The sequence below is a fragment of the Lepidochelys kempii genome, chromosome 11 (genome assembly GCF_965140285.1).
Source record: "Lepidochelys kempii isolate rLepKem1 chromosome 11, rLepKem1.hap1, whole genome shotgun sequence".
In the NCBI taxonomy this organism is placed as follows: Eukaryota; Metazoa; Chordata; order Testudines; family Cheloniidae; genus Lepidochelys; species Lepidochelys kempii.
In genome coordinates, this window is record NC_136390.1 from 21,319,981 (window position 1) to 21,335,273 (window position 15,293).

Sequence of the window (15,293 nt, forward strand, 5' to 3'; positions counted from 1 at the left end):
TTCCTATGGGAAAAGCTGTTTTGGCTTTCAACATTTCGACTTACAACACAATTCTAAGGAATTGTGTCATAAGTCCGAGGACTCCCTGTAAACAAGTGTCCAGTGCCACCAAAATCCTTCTGCTCTGTCTTCAATGTTTTGAAGAAAAGTAGTGAATTGAAGAACCAGACTGAAAACTACTTCACAATGTCAACATAATCGCCCAGGTAACAGAAGATTTTGCTGTAAAGAATTGCTGCCAATTTTCCCTGGTTCCTGAAAGCTGCTTTGTATGGGTGTCTTTAGTTTCCAAGATTTCCAACTTGGCAACTAAACCTGGTTGTTAGTGCACTCATGGGTTTTCCTTTTAAATCCTTACAAAAAGTGCTAGAAAAGTTCCTCACATGAGAGATGGCATGTGATTATTTTCTGCACAGCCAGGAGTATGAAAAAATTAATGCCCCTTTCCTGTAGGGATCCTATCCCTAGTTATTCACCAATCAAAAAGTAATTTTCCTCCCTCACATCCTTCCTAATGTATATATATATATATATATATCACTAGCTCAGGAGACTTCCTTCATAAATCTCCTTAGAAAGTTTGAAAAAAAAAAAGACTGGCCATGAACATCGACTTATTTGGCAATATTATGGCCTATGGCAAATTAGTAGAACAGAAAATGACCTTCAGTGTGGATATGCTAACAAATGTTAGTCAAACCATGTAGCTTTAACTGGATTTCCCATCAGCTGTAGAGTTCTCATAGCCAGGTTCTAAGCCACCTGCCCTTTGGCCCACAGCACAGTGGGCATGTCATGAACAGAAAGGGGTGGGAGGAGTTATATCTGGATTGCTTTGCAAACTGCTTAGTCTCTTGGAGTCAGTTACCATATGGTACAATCTAAGCACATTCTAGGTTGTGCTAATCTGCACTGGACCTGGGATGATAATTATGGAGCTGTAAACAGCTCCCTGGTGCTCCCCTCCCACTTGTCTGCCCCCCCAATCTGCCAGGCATAAATTCAGCACAGCAAAGAATCTGATCCCATATTTCAGAAAACAAACAAATGTTCTTGGCAATGTTACAAATAAATCCTAAATTATTAAAACTAAACAAAGATTTATCATCTAATTTGCTTTTCATTATTTATACTATTGTTGACTTTTTGCACGTAGCTCAGCTTGGGCAAAGAAAATTTTCGGGTTTGTTTATATTTAGTTTCTAGTCATTTTCACTTTCAGGTTTTCACACATTAGCACGATGTTATAGTGTTTGAGGTGGAAAATCATGCAGTCATGCCTATGTAGTAAGAGTACTTATAATAATAATACCTTGCTCTTATATAGAACTTTTCATCAGTGGATCTCAAAGCATTTCATTACTAAGGCCGTATTATCCCCATTTTACATGTCGGTAAACTGAGGCACAGTGAACTGAAGTAACTTGCCCAAGATTCCCCAGCAACCACTGGCAGAGACAGAAATAGAAGCCAGGTGTCCTGAGTCCTAGTCCAGTGTTCTAGTCACTAGGCCACACTGCCTAGTGTAGTAAGTCATACCAGTATTGTAAAAGTAATTGCGACACAGAATCTGGACCACTACCCAAAATCATGACTTGTGGACTTCATTTAACAAGAGGCCTGACTGAAACAACATAAAACAGGCAATGTGGTTACTGAAAAGCAGTAACTCAGCTCCCTTAGGCTTCCGAAAGGTGGCTATTAATCATCAATATTCAAGGGTCTTTGTATCCTCAATGGCCCTTTTCTAAAGAATGCATGGAGTCTCCAAGCCATTGTGTATGTGAAGCTGGAGAAAACCAATTTACAAATGGGGTAGCTGCCCTGGATCAGTGGGGGCTTGAATAACAGGCTGAGTGAGTGACGGAGTCATCTGTCTCTCTAGATGGCAGTATGGTGCTGATAGGCAGACCGGAAACATCAGAGATTATATTTACAAGATGTAAACTCTTCAATGTTTCCCGCTCTGTAACTAAGCTGAAAATACCTTATCTAGTTTATCTTATGAGAAATCTCAATGTAGGTATTTTAGCTTAAATGAATTCTTTTAATTCCATTTTCTCTGTTTTGATTTTTTTTATTAAAATTAATGTCATATGGTAAATTTGCAGAGACCTCCCGTAAAAGAGAAGTCCATAACCTCCATAAGTTCTGTAGGATAAAGAGTTGGAGAACCTATACCCTCTCTCAGTTAAGGAGCAGGAACAAAGGTATCCTCTCCCACTAAAATGTGCTGCCTTCAGGCCCTGGCAGAAAGTCACATGAGGAATGCTAAAAGACCAAGGAGGAGACAAGAGATGGTGGTGGGAGTGGTCAGAGTAATATATACAGTTTAACTCAAATAAGAGACCCATATAATTTTCTAAAAATGAATTCTCTCTTTTTTCTCAGTGTCATAGTTACAAAAAAATGAAGTCAATGACAGAAGTATTTGATTTCTGTACACAGAATATCTCAAGTACTGTATGTCAAATAGTCCAAAAGATTAACTGATTTTCATTGGGCATACAGTGATTTTACATATATCTTTTAAACTCTATGTTGAAAACTATCCATCAGTGTGCAATACAAAACTCTCTAAAGATAACTTACGACAGTCTCTTTCATCTTCTTCATCACCACAGTCATCCTGTCCATTGCACCTTAGATTTATTGGAATACATTTCTGATTCTTTGTACACTTGAACTGACCTGACAGGCAGACATGTGTGTCTGGAAGATAGGTTAAAAAAAAATTCCAGATGAGTTTCTCATTAGAATTTAAATCATCTTAGCTAAAGATCTTAGTCAGTTTTTGAATTCTGTGCTACACATAATCACTTACCACAGTTGAGTTCATCAGAATTGTCCCCACAATCATTTTCTCCATCACAGATAAAGGCTGGCAGAGCACAAAGTCCAGTTCCACACTGAAAACGTCCTGGTTGACATTTAAATTCAGCTGAAAAAACAAAACAAAACAAAAACCAAATCTTGCACAGTTGCATACAGAGTTTATAAAACTTATAAACAGCGCTTTTCTGCTATTCAAAATGTAAACTGAATTATTTTAAACTATGTATGAACCCCAGTGTGTACGTGTACATGTCAGACAGAAGTTTCATGGATTTTCCCTTTCTGAATAAACTGATCAAATATATGGAATGATTCAAGCCCCACTGAAGTTAGTGCAAAGACTCCCATTGATTTCAATGGCATTTGGATTGGCCCACAATGAGAAAATGTCATGAAATCATTTGGATGTTTTTATATCTATTTCTTTATATTAAAAATATATATCTTTAACCTATAACAGAGGTTAAAAAAATCTCTTTAAGTTCAGAAAAATTACCAGCTCTATCCCAGGGATGGTAATGTGCCAATTACATTATTACTCTTCAATGGACTAATTGAATATATTTATAAGTTATTAAATTAGGATATACAGACTCAACCAGAGTATTCTGTAGTTACTAAACCATAGCTGAACACACATTTTTCAATTATAAGATCGTAGTACTAAGGCTGAGGAGGGTCTCATTTACATGATGACTGCACAATTATTTCTCAGTAATGATACAGCATTGCAAAAGTAAAGTAATTATCTAATCTTGCAACCATGTCTATTACTATTTATTTGTAAGCATCAGTGTGCTAAGCGATGTACAAAACAGAAAGGAATACACAGTCCCAGCTCTGTGGATTTTTTAATCTGAACAGAAAACACAAGGACCCACTGGGACACCAAGAGGATGATGCTATCTTAAGTGGATGATTATCGTTTCTATTTGTAAAAAGAAAAGGAGTACTTGTGGCACCTTAGAGACTAACAAATTTATTTGAGCATAAACTTTCGTGAATTACTGCTCAGTTCATCGGATGCATTCAGTGGAAAATACAGTGGGGAGATTTATATACATAGAGAACATGAAACAATGGGTGTTACCATACACACTGTAACCAGAGTGATCACTTAAGGTGAGCTATTACCAGCAGGAGAGCCGGGGAATGTGGGGGGGAACGTTTTGTAGTGATAATCAAGGTGGGCCATTTCCAGCAGTTGACAAGAACGTCTGAGGAACAGTGCGGAAGGTGGAAGGGGAAATAAACATGGGGAAATAATTTTACTTTGTGTAATGACCCATCCACTCCCAGTCTCTATTCAAGCCTAAGTTAATTGTATCCAGTTTGCAAATTAATTCCAATTCAGCAGTCTCTCTTTGGAGTCTGTTTTTTGAATTTTTTTTGTTGAAGTATTGCCACTTTTAGGTCTGTAATCGAGTGTCCAGAGAGATTGAAGTGTTCTCCAACTGGTTTTTGAATGTTATAATTCTTGACGTCTGATTTGTGTCCATTTATTCTTTTACGTAGAGACTGTCCAGTTTGACCAATGTACATGGCAGAGGGGCATTGCTGGCACATGATGGCATATATCACATTGGTAGATGTGCAGGTGAATAAGCCTCTGATATTGTGGCTGATGTGATTAGCATTTATGTGCCTTAGGGAAGAAGTCAGCTTTCAATGGGGATTTGAATAAAGAAAGGGTGGAGACCAAGAGCAATGATTTTGGAAGGGATTCCAGAAGGCAGAAGGGAAGTTGATATGGAAACAAGATGAAGAAGAAAGTAAATTGGTGAAAGACAACTTTGTAAGGGTGCCAGGTTGAGATAAGAAACAGCAGAGATGCAGATGTGGAGGTCCCTGTGCAAACCTTTGAAAGGGAAAGTTTGATTTTGATGTGGAAAGAGACAGAAACTTCCTATTGAGGAGGTTACAACAGTCCATAGTGCCTCTGTCAGTTGTTTTCTTTTTCAGTAAAAGTTAAAAAGTACTGAAGTGTACTAAACATGTATCCCTAACTCTGGTTCCTAAACAGAATAGGTTATACAAGCTATCAGCTGCCTGGGGATTCCCCGATGCTGGAGGAATCCTCAGAGAGCTGGTTAAATTATAACAGGGATTCACCTGGGAGACCAAGATTTGTCTGAAGCTATAAATGTATATGCAGTAGATAAACCATCTGTGCTGACAAGTTGCCAAATGGCTGTGACAAAACATCTTGCTAAAAGGATTAATGCCTGTCCTCTCTAGACAATGAGAGAATCTGGAGTTATTACTATTGAAGGGATTATTATATAAATCTGAGATTCCTTGAGTTCTGGGTTTGACCAAAGCCCAAGAAATGGTACATAAATATATAATCTGGTGAAGGAAAATATGACCAACTAGAGATTGGTCAAGAAAGATTTGTAACAAACCCAAGAAATACTTGTAACAAATCTTACCGTGAATTTATTGCAGAATAATTTCCTTAACTGCAAGTGCTTTCTCAACTCTTAGCCCAGAACAGAAATGAGATAAGACTTGTGCAAGAAAAACCAATGTTACTATCCCAGCTAAAGTAGGTAAAATATGCCCATTCTTACATTCTGATATAGAAATAAAATGAAAAGGAGTACTTGTGGCAACTTAGAGACTAACAAATTTATTTGAGCGTAAGCTTTCGTGAGCTACAGCTCACTTCATCAGATGCATTCAGTGGAAAATACAGTGAGGAGATTTATATACATAGAGAACATGAAACAATGGGTGTTACCATACAAGATGAGGGTATGCAATCGGTGCAAACTGAATAGTCCCATTAAGAATTTACATATTAGTGTTTTGTCAGTGTTGGAAAGCTTTAAGACTGAATCCTTACATCCACAAATTGATCCTCAATAATGTGAGAGTCAGAAAAATTGATCTACTTTTTAACATATGGATGAGACACTCCACAGGTGACAAGGCAATACTCCAGTTCTCCCAACATGGAGATTTCCAAGCTGATCAAAAACATGGATATTGTGTTCCACAATGGAATGACCTGCACTTCTCTCTGTAAAGTGTATAATCAAACAGTTCTAAATCAGATTAAGATTTTGTTCAAATCAGAAATGAGTCAGTTATCATCATAATTTGCATAAAATATGGAATGGTAAAGACCCTGGTGATGTGTCATTTTCTCTTCAAGCTTTTTCCCCCCCAAAGGTAAGCCAAAGTTCAGACCTTCTGGCCAACAAGGAATAAACATTCAGCCCAAAATGTGCCACGGAGAGTATGAAGTGTTTGTACCATGTATCGTATCTGCAACAAGTAGACACTATTCAAGAACACCAAACTCAGACTGGTTGTTTTCTGATAAAGGTAGCTGTTCTGACAGTTGATGCCTATTCTGTTCTTTATATAGATTCTTTCAGGGCTATCATTTCCATCACCTGTCTACAAATCTTTTGGAATCTATCAGCTTCCAGCGACCAAGATCCAGAACTCTGAGTTGTGATAATACTCCAGCAGTTGCTCAGATTGTCTACAACTGAGACTTACTGTGCTGTCAGACATATGCCTCCCAAGAATGTCCTGGGGAATCCTATTCAACAAAAACCAGCATGGCATCCCAGGAAAACAGGAATTGTCTTCTCCTGTTTATGTGTAAAGTGGACACCCAAATGATAGAAATGTTCATGATCTAAACTATTTTATTTTGAAGATTTCAAAGGCATATTAGTCCTCAGAAAATTCAAGGCCATCTCTATCTCACATATAATAGCTGTGTTTGCTGCCACAGAGACCAGACTATTGGGAGTGACAGGCAGGAAGCCTTCATATTAAACGCAAAAAAGGAGGAAAGGAACCTCACAGTCATGTCCTTGAGAGACTGTTCACTGAGTAACCTGAGTTACTGAGGTACCACAATCATCTTTCCTCTCAATGTGAACTTGTAATTTCCAATTTAAGGAGACGTAAGTGTGTTAGCTCTGACTGAGCACACTAAAAATTATAGCGTAGCAACAATATAGCATAGCCGCTCAAGCACGTACCCATTCAAGATGCTAGGTACATACTTGGGTGGGTAGCCCTTCCTGCCACTACTACCACAGTGACTACATTTCAATTTTTAGCCTGCTAGCTCATTCAGAGGTAGCATAGGTATGTCATCCTTGAGCTGGGAATTACATTTTCAGCTTGAAATGTAGATGTCCCCACAGTTAAGGGAAGCCTACCTCACTGAGTTTTGCAAAGTATTGAGATGAGGTATGTTATGCAAACCATTTATTTTGCTTTACTTCCATTTTCTCTCTATTTTTTATAAATCTGTAGACAACACAAAATGCTTCAAGCTATAAAGAGAGGTGATAAGGGGTAAAAAGTTTCTGGAGCCTCACTCTTGGTCTTGATCATATGTGGCACACAGAGTTATGGCCTATCCTCTTAAAATACATTGCAAAGAGGAGTAGCAGGAGACAAAGAGAAGAAGCCTGATGACCAAGGAGATGCACATTGGCAGTTGGGCCAAGTGACGAATACTTATCCCTTCTATAGCACCTTTCAACAAAGAATTTCAAAACACTTTACAAACATCCGGGCCTCTATCTGAAACCCATTGAATACAAGGGAAAGACTCCCATTGACTTCAGTGGGCTTTGGCATAAATGATTAAAACCTCCTAAACCCATGATATAACAATATTTATTGATTCCCATTTCACAGCTGGGGAAATAGTTACAGACTATTTAAATGGCTTCCCTGAGAGTAACTGGCAGAACCACAAGTATAACCCAGGGTCCTGAGTCTCAATTATTTTCCCAAAATAATATAAAGCCATCAGAGTGAGTGATCATTTTATTATTATTATTATTAGCTTGAGGTACTAAACAAATAAGAGGAAATTAGTCCTCTTTTTGGGGTGACAATATCATGGGATTGTTTAAATAGATATTCTTATATATCTTAATGTTCATTTAATGTTCATTTACAGAATTTTTTGGCTTTAAGAATTTCAGGTATAGTATTAGTATTTCCACCCCTAAATCTCTTCTTTTTTCCTAATATCACTATAAAATAGTGTCTTTTGTCTAGTATGTTATATATAGTTACCTCATGTGGAGAGAGGAGTACAGTATTTTTTATTTTGCTATGTCATTATTCTTTTGTATGTTTAAAATTTTATGTACTAACTTATTTTTATTTTCCTTTTTCCCCTTGATACCTTTTACCTGAGATATTTCTTTTTGGGGACTTTAATTAATGAACAAACTGTATTCAGTGAAATGATTTTTTTAAAATAGTTTCTGAAATTTAAGATTAATATTTAAGATTATATTTTAATGAAACACTTAACAAGAGTAAACTAAAAATCAATCTGGTATTATATAAAAAAATAGTGTAAATGGAACAGGGTATAATAAAATATTTTTTGAAACCTTTGCACTTAAATTAAGGGTACTGAAACTCCTCTAGTTTTGTTCACACTTTGCACATTGTAAAGCTTAAATTGTAAAGTTTTACATGTTACTCAGGATGAAACTATTGCATGTGATTTACTACAATGTCCATGTGGTAAACAGACAAGTTGGTAAGGAGCAGAGTTCTAGGTAGAGAAATGAAGTAAAGTAACTTATAAAAAGTGACAGGTTTCAGAGTAGCAGCCGTGTTAGTCTGTATCCGCAAAAAGAAAAGGAGTACTTGTGGCACCTTTGAGACTAATAAATTTATTTGAGCATAAGCTTTTGTGAGCTACAGCATCCGATGAAGTGAGCTGTAGCTCACGAAAGCTTATGCTCAAATAAATTTGTTAGTCTCTAAGGTGCCACAAGTCCTCCTTTTCTTTTTCTCAAAAGTGAAAAGATCAAGTATTTTTCTATTGTTGAACTTGTGACAATGAAAAAGGTATCATAACAAAAGATTTAGAAGCATATGAGAATTGCTTGTTGTTATTCTGATTCAACATATTTCTTTGTTAAGATGTGGATTACAAATTTTAGTGCACAAGATTAAAATGAAATGACTGTGAATTAGAATTAAAGAGAAATGCAACGGGGTGAACATTTTTCGTTGTGAGTACAAATTTCAAGGTACAATTAGGATTGCCAGTGTGGGTGGGATGTATTCCTGGAGGATTCATCACTTGACATAATCTTTAATTAAACATTTATCTTTAATTCTTGGAGACTCCAGGACAATCCTGGAGAGTTGGCACCACATGTACAATGCACTCATGATCTTTTGATTTTTGGAGATACAGTAAATCACATAAGTGGTTAGTGATTGACGATGAAAGGTAGCATCATCCTCTAGACATTAAAATATAGTAAACCAATGCAGGAGAAACAGCGTTTTCCAATACCTAAGACAACTTGCATTCCGCTGTCATGGAAAACCCATGACAGCTTTTCTCTGGGATGCTGAGAACATCATCATGATTGACTTTAAGCTATCTAAAACTTGACAGGGGGAATATTACAGTGGCTACTGTATGAAGTATGAGAGACTATCAAGAAGAAATCTGCTGATTCTGCACTACTACCAGCACAGTGTGCCACAGTTACATAAGATGATTAGAAATAATGCATCTCACAGAATCATTTGTACCTGAATTGTAAGTTCTAATCCCCAAAACATCCTTTTGCATTATTTGTTAAGACAGGAAACTCTGTGTGAAATGTATCCAGAATTGTAGCAAGAGTCACTTAGAGAAAAGTTGAACAAATGTCACTATTCGGCTTTAAAAATCCAACTTGAACACAGTTTTTCAAGAAACTAAGAAAAAGTTAAACTATGATTTTGGAGCAGTTTAAGATTTGAAAATATGTATTATAAATTCTTGCAGTTTGTTAAGGATTTTCAAATGACACTTAGCAGTGATCATCTTATTTAACTTTCTAACTTTTGCATTACAGTATCTTATACAAGAACATCATGGAAAAAGAAGTTGGATTTAGAATTCAGAATGTACTTACGACATTCTTCAGGTTCATCTGATCCATCCCCACAGTCATCTACAGTGTCACATTTCCACCAGAATGGAATACATTTATCAGTTTTGCAACGGAACTGTAGTAAGAAATGGAGGGAAAAAGTCTTAAAATATGAATATTTTTCATGCAAACAAAATAATTTATGAGAAATTAGACTCATAGCTCAAAACTTACACCTACTGTTTCCCTAATGTGCATCTACAGTTGATTTAGTACAAGATACTGTTCGAGGAGCGTTGGCCTAGATCTTCAGCTGGTGTAAATCAGTGTAGCTCCAATGATAGTAAAGCTATCCCATTTTACAACAGCTCAGGATTTGGTCCTTCAATTTTAATTCAAAATAGAAATTTACATTCCTTAAAGAACTGTTATTGGGTCTCTTGAAGCAGATATTTAACAACATTCTTTCAGAATGAATCTGTGTAACAGCAGATATTTTGAAGTTGCTTAATAATTCAACTGAATATACAGTTTTGTTTTTATACAATCACTTTTATGTAAGTTGAATCAAATCAATGGAACAACAACCTAATTCTCCTGATTCCTCAAAAGGCAAAAAATCTGTTAAGTAAGCTCCTTCATAAGGCCCAATATTGCCCCAAATCTCAATTAGAAGCTCTGCTGTTCCTTCACTATCGCTGAGAGAAGAATGCTTCTAGGAGTTAATCTGAAACCACCAATTCTTTTTGCCAATAACATCAAGTGGTAAAGTCTAGGTAGTTTAAGAATACTGGTAATCTATTTTAGTTTTTCTATATCTATGCTTATCCCTGGTTATTTATGTGCTGCACAAAAGTAAGGAGTACAAAAGCCCAGAAACAGAACATGTTTTACTTTGTAAATTCCATCAGGGGAGAGGAGTGTGACTGAGTATACATTTTCTGTTTGTTTGTTTTGTTCAAAGAGCATTGATCCTTAAGGAAGTTTTCTTAAAAGGTTTGTTTTTCACCTTAATCTGAATACCATTAAATCAGAGCTCAGTCTAATTTTTTCTTCCAGGGACTTCCACAGGCATGATATTGCTATCAATTATGCTTTGTGATCTGTATTTAGAACTGAGGTATAAATGCTGAATTATTATTGTGGAGGATAGCTGGGAATCGCTGAAGATAAGGTTGGTCCTGTGAAGTAGCCAGGTCCCAAACACTTAAGTGGCCTTGTAGAAAAGGACTTTCAAGTTCTATTCTAAAGTGGATGATGAAGTACACCCACGTTGGCCTCTAGCATAAGGTGTGCAGCTGCAAGCCATACCACCAGCTCCAATCTTTCTCCAATGTTTATGGCCAAGCTCAGGTAGAGTTAATTGCAATAATTCCACCTGCTAATGTGGAAAATAGAGATGATAATGGCTATTTCCTCATAAAAGAAAAAAATCCACAAATCTAGAGTCACTCACTCATTTTGCTTAAACCATCAACCAATTTTAACTTTTGGTCATCAGTGGCCTGGGAAAATTAAATTTAAACCATTAAAAAACCTTGGGATGAAAATCTCCTCATCCCATTACGTCTCACACTTGACATAAAGATCATCTATTGGCAAAAAATTCCCTCTTTTCTCTTTGCTTGGCAATACAGCTTTGCCTGTTCCCTCTTATTTGAGGACCTAGCCATTGTAATCTATACTTTCAACATTCCTAGGTTGGACTATTGCAGTTCACTCTACCTGAACTTGGACACAAACACTGGAGAAAGAGGTCACTTGGCTAGATCACCATCATCTACTTTAGAACAGGGTTGAAAGTCCTTGAAGAACTGCCTCTGTCACAGAAGCATGAGACTTAGGGAAGAATACAGGTGAGTCATGTGTTCATTTAGATAGAATTCTCTAACCACCTTTGGTCAGACCTTTGGGTGTGTTCTTAAGGATATGATGTCCGGGAAAAAAAACAGTATAGACAGGATCAGCCATCAGAGTTTGAATCTCTCTTCTACCCTGCTTGCTGAGGTTCTCACTACCAATTCAGAAGTTTTCAGAGACAAGTGCAACAGAGAATAGATAACCATAAGTTTGAAGGGAGGGCCCATGAGCATTGAAAAAATCAGGATGAGATCCAAAGGAAGAATCAGTTCCTTGATAGGTGGAAAAACTCTTATTAGGAATGTTATAACCTTTATGATCAATAGGTTTGAAATGATAGATTGACCCTCTACAGATAGATGATGTGCCGAGAATGCTGCCAAGCATATTTTCACTGAGCTCAGTTCACTGTTTCAGTATAGACATATTGATACTGAAACTTCCTGAGATTTCCCCAAGATTGTTGGCGACACCAGAGAGAAAATCTTGTTCTTTTGCGGAAATTTTGAAAAGAGTAACCTTATCTTGAACAGAAAGATTTCTGGAGCCATGAGAATAACCTCTTTCTCACACCAGTAACAGCTTAGTTCTCACATAGATAAACTAATTCTAAAATCGGTCTTTCTGAGATACGGGTTACTAGAAAGTTCAGCCACAGTTTTATATGATCTATTATTCTGATTAATCTTGATATGTGATTATACTCAGATGGAGAATCCAGTGTACCTATGGCACTAGGGCTGTTACCTACATTTTGATGGTGCTTAGTTGTCGGATTCCAATCAGCCATTCTGGAGAAACTCTAATGTAGCTAAAAGAAAAGGAGTACTTGTGGCACCTTAGAGACTAACCAATTTATTAAAGCATAAGCTTTCGTGAGCTACAGCTCACTTCATCAGATGCATATCATGGAAACTGCAGCAGACTTTATATATACACAGAGAATATGAACCAATACCTCCTCCCACCCCACTGTCCTGCTGGTAATAGCTTATCTAAAGTGATCATCAGGTGGGCCATTTCCAGCACAAATCCAGGTTTTCTCACCCTCCACCCCCCCACACAAATTCACTCTCCTGCTGGTGATAGCCCATCCAAAGTGACAACTCTTTACACAATGTGACTGGTTTATGAATGAATGAAACCAGTCGGAGAACACTTCAATCACTCTGGTCACGCAATCACAGACATGAAGGTCGCTATCTTAAAACAAAAAAACTTCAAATCCAGACTCCAGCGAGAAACTGCTGAATTGGAATTCATTTGCAAATTGGATACTATTAATTTAGGCTTAAATAGAGACTGGGAGTGGCTAAGTCATTATGCAAGGTAGCCTGTTTCCTCTTGTTTTTTCCTACCCTCCCCCAACCAGATGTTCTGGTTTAACTTGGATTTAAACTTGAAGAGTGGTCAGTTTGGATGAGCTATTACCAGCAGGAGAGTGAGTTTGTGTGTGTATGGGGGTGGGGGGGAATGTGAGAAAACCTGGATTTGTGCAGGAAATAGCCCAACTTGATTGTCATGCACATTGTGTAAAGAGTTGTCACTTTGGATGGGCTATCACCAGCAGGAGAGTGAATTTGTGTGGGGGGGTGGAGGGTGAGAAAACCTGGATTTGTGCTGGAAATGGCCCACCTGATGATCACTTTAGATAAGCTATTACCAGCAGGACAGTGGGGTGGGAGGAGGTATTGTTTCATATTCTCTGTGTATATATAAAGTCTGCTGCAGTTTCCATGATATGCATCTGATGAAGTGAGCTGTAGCTCACGAAAGCTTATGCTCTAATAAATTGGTTAGTCTCTAAGGTGCCACAAGTACTCCTTTTCTTTTTGCGAATACAGACTAACACGGCTGTTACTCTGAAACCTGTCTAATGTAGCTGATACCACTTTCTGATTATTATATTTGTTATTGCAGTAGCATCTGGCAGTCAGGGCCCCATTGCGCTGAGCACTGTACAAAGAGGCAATCCTTGCCCCAGAAAGATTTCCGTTTGCACTGGAAACATTACTTGACCAAATCAATGAATGAGATTTCCTGGTTGGGTTCTGTCTGGTTACAAAAATGTATCAAGGCTAATGGAAAATTCCAGCTGAATTACACTTCTCTTCCAATGCCCGTACTGTAAACCACAGATGTTCAAGATGAAGGAGTTCCTGATTCAAAAGGTATGTTGTTTTCTGGAGGTGCAATGTGGAATACTTGGTTATCTGTCAAGTCCAAAGTGCCCTCTGGGCCAGGAGAAGACATTCCTTTCCCTCTTTTCTGTACTTTTATGTGAACTCTCTTGAAAGGCAGAAGATTCTTCTCTACCCAGTATATTGTTTCCACTGCTGTTTAAAAGTTTTAACCTCTGGTATGACCCTGAATTTTGGAATGGATATAAAAACTCATGCCTGATGCCTAAATAAATCTATAACAGGAGGTAGGAGGAGACTTCCCTGTGAGCACCATAATTACCCCCTTTGTATTTTTTTGCACCTTCTGCTGAGGTTTGGTTCTGCGTTGGCTATCAGCATTTTGCTAGTACTTAGCTGTCCACAAAGGAGCATTTGGATGTGATCTGGGAATGACACCTAATTTTGCATTGCATCAGGAGTATAGTTCCATGACCTCAGAAGGAATTTCTGCACTGCATTTTGAGAAGCCCACTCAGGCAATGAAGGCAGTGCCTGGCACCAGCAATCGTAGCAATTGGAGATAATTAGCTACAGATGACAACTGCTAGGAAATGAATAATACAATGAAGTTCTGGATCTTTGCAAATCTTTCCCATAGTGGCAAAATATGACCAGAGCTATGTCTGTTTTGATTCTGGGGGACAACCATTCTCTGTATTGGGTTCAGAAAGTTCTTGATGTTTGATCAAATGGTGAGCATGAATTCCTTTCAGCAGTTGCCCAGTTATAAATGAATGTGTTTCTCTGAGCAGGGTACTAATTGGCATGTTGTCTGTGAATGGGAATATGTGCTTAACTTGCAACATGAGCAAGTCCTGTGATTACCAGAACTTTCTTAAAACTCTGGATATGGAGGAGCATCCAACATTTCCAGGTGGTCTTCCAGTCAAATACTAACCAGGATCCCAACCCTGCTTAGCTTCCCACAGCAGACAAGTTCTGGTGCGTTCAGCATGATATGGCTGCAGACACAGAGCAGAAGAAAGCGTCTTGTATTGGAATTGTGAGCAAACATACACACACACTGATTTTTCTTGGTCATGCTGATACTTTTGTTGACTTGGAGGAAAGTTTATGTAGCTTTCCATGTAAGTCTTTGTTCCAGATTTTGTCCTCCAGGGTTATAGTCCCTTCTTGGTCACCCTTGGTGTTGGTAATGACTAACACATTGCTATGCTGGCTTTTATAGTGAGAGTTGAGACAATTTACTATCTCAGCTTACTAGATGTCTGTGGGATCCTGCAAGGTTGCCTGCCCACTCCCCTGGACCAGCTAGCACCCATGTACATACTGTAGGAGCAACCTAGTACCTCTATGTGCTTTCCTCAGTAATTCAGGAGTCATACTGAGCATGGGAAGGAATTTCTCACTTTTCTCTCTGTAATCTCATGATGGTGTAGCTTCACAGGGAATGGAATCCTCATATGTTTCATTTCTGGTCTCAGAGATCCTGAAGTGCTCCTTTTGCTTTATGTGAAGCCTGCCTGTGGAGCAGGGGAGGGATGAAGAGAGAAAAAACCCTTCCTACCTT

General features: G+C 38.0%; 1 protein-coding gene across 8 annotated transcripts in view; it reads right to left on the reverse strand.

Moving 5' to 3' along the window:
• The window catches only part of LRP1B (LDL receptor related protein 1B), a 1,329,376-nt gene that overhangs the window by 190,534 nt on the left and 1,123,549 nt on the right, over window positions 1-15,293 (reverse strand). For all 8 annotated transcript variants that reach the window (XM_078847919.1, XM_078847920.1, XM_078847917.1 and 5 more), the window contains 3 exons: window positions 9,762-9,855; window positions 2,825-2,941; window positions 2,593-2,712 (listed from right to left, as the gene is read on the reverse strand). In XM_078847919.1, the coding sequence (XP_078704045.1) occupies window positions 2,593-2,712; window positions 2,825-2,941; window positions 9,762-9,855 (331 nt within the window). The remainder of the gene's footprint in view (window positions 1-2,592; window positions 2,713-2,824; window positions 2,942-9,761; window positions 9,856-15,293) is intronic.